The 1,671-nt window shown below is 70.6% G+C and overlaps 1 protein-coding gene across 1 annotated transcript; it reads right to left on the reverse strand.

Annotated features, from left to right (window-relative positions):
* Positions 1–957: 957 nt before the first annotated feature.
* Positions 958–1,626, reverse strand: RCE1 (Ras converting CAAX endopeptidase 1; the record flags this gene model as incomplete). Its single annotated transcript, XM_015616912.1, has 2 exons — positions 958–1,267; positions 1,491–1,626. Coding segments are annotated over 2 exons (348 nt in total), but the record flags the coding sequence as incomplete, so codon positions are not given.
* Between the last annotated feature and the right edge of the window lie 45 nt (positions 1,627–1,671).

Raw genomic sequence — 1,671 nt, forward strand, 5'->3', positions numbered from 1 at the left:
CGCTGGAGCCCCGCGGGGGGTTCGGGCTGTTCGCCGAGGAGGCCCCGACGTGTCCCACGTGCGGGAAGACGTTCTCGTGCTCGTACACGCTGCGGCGCCACGCCACCGTGCACACCCGCGAGCGGCCCTACGAGTGCCGCCACTGCCTGCGCTCCTACACGCAGTCCGGGGACCTGTACCGGCACGTCCGCAAGGCCCACAGCCACGGCGGGCCCGCCCGCGGCCCCCGCGACCCCGCCCGCGACGGCGACAACCCGCCCTGACCGCCGCACCCGCCCGGGGCGCGGGGAGGGACCGAGCGGAGCGGGCGGCAACGGCGGGGCTTGGACCGGGCCGGCGGGATGGGGACACCCGACCTGACCGGGACGGCGACACCTGCACGGCCCTGGGCTACCGGAACCGTGACACCTGCCCTGGGCTACCGGAACCGTGACACCTGCCCTGGGCCATCGGGACTGCGACACCTGCCCTGGGCTACCGGGACTGTGACACCCGACCTGGCCGGGACGGCGACACCTGCACGGCCCTGGGCTACCGGGACCTCCGGGATCGCGACACCTGCTGTGGCCGGGCCCCGCCCCGGAGGGTGACCGCGCTGATCGGGACCCCCGGGACCCCGGCCCCGCCCCAGGGGGAACCGGATGGACGGGTGGGCGTGGTCTCGGTGTGGGCGTGGCCTCGCGCGGGTGTACGGGGGGATCACGAGCCAATAAAGACGGTGGACACGGGCGGTGGGCGGAGCCTGAAGGGGGCGTGGCTTCGTGCGGTACCACCCCATAGTGAGCGGGGGCAGCGCCCTCTGGCGGCTCGGAGGACCTCGGGGGTGGCTCCAGCCCCGACGGCGCCGTCCCAGTTCCATCCCAGTTCGTCCCAGTTCATCCCAGTTCCATCCCAGGCGCTTCCACCCCCCTTCCATTCCCTCCCAGTCCCCCCCAGTCCATCCCAGTGCGCCCCACAAAGCCTTAAACCACTTTAATCACAAAAATAAACTCTGTGCGGCGGCTCCTACAAAAAGAGGGGGGGGTTTGGGGAGGGGCGGGCGCCCCCTCCCCGTGTCAGGAGCAGGCGGGGGGGTCGCGGCAGGGCGGGCGCGCCCCGAAGAAGGCGGGTTCGGTCAGGGGGTGCAGCAGGAGCAGGAAGCCCAGCACCCCCAGCAGATAGGCGGGGAGCAGCGCCCGGCGCCGCGGGTGCCCCAGAGCCGCGCCCAGCGCCGGGAACCCCATGGAGTTACAGAAGGAGTGACACAGCACCGGCCCCGCCAGGTGACCTGGGGTTGGGGGGGGACAAAAGGGACATTGGTACCCCAAAAAACACAGCCGGGAACCCCCCAAACCTCTGACAGGATCGGCGGTGTCACCCCACGCACTCCCTGCCACCCGCGGGATCCTGACTCACACCCCCCCCCCAGGGAGTTAAAGGGAAATGGGGATGGGGGACCCCCAAAATCCACCCAAAACACACCCGGGGTCATGGAGCCCCCCCAAACCCACCGGTCCTGAGGAACAGGAAGGCCGTGTAGGCCCCGAACACGGCCGTGTAGGAGAACTGGAATGCTGGAGGGGGAAAAAGGGGGGTCAGGGGAGTCCCAAAATCCCCTGGCACCCCCAAATCCACCCCCCACCCCTGCTGGAGACTCAGAGGCACCACAAGGACCACCCTGACCCCAAAAAC

This window comes from Parus major, unplaced genomic scaffold, assembly GCF_001522545.3.
Source record: "Parus major isolate Abel unplaced genomic scaffold, Parus_major1.1 Scaffold1229, whole genome shotgun sequence".
Lineage (NCBI taxonomy): Eukaryota > Metazoa > Chordata > Aves > Passeriformes > Paridae > Parus > Parus major.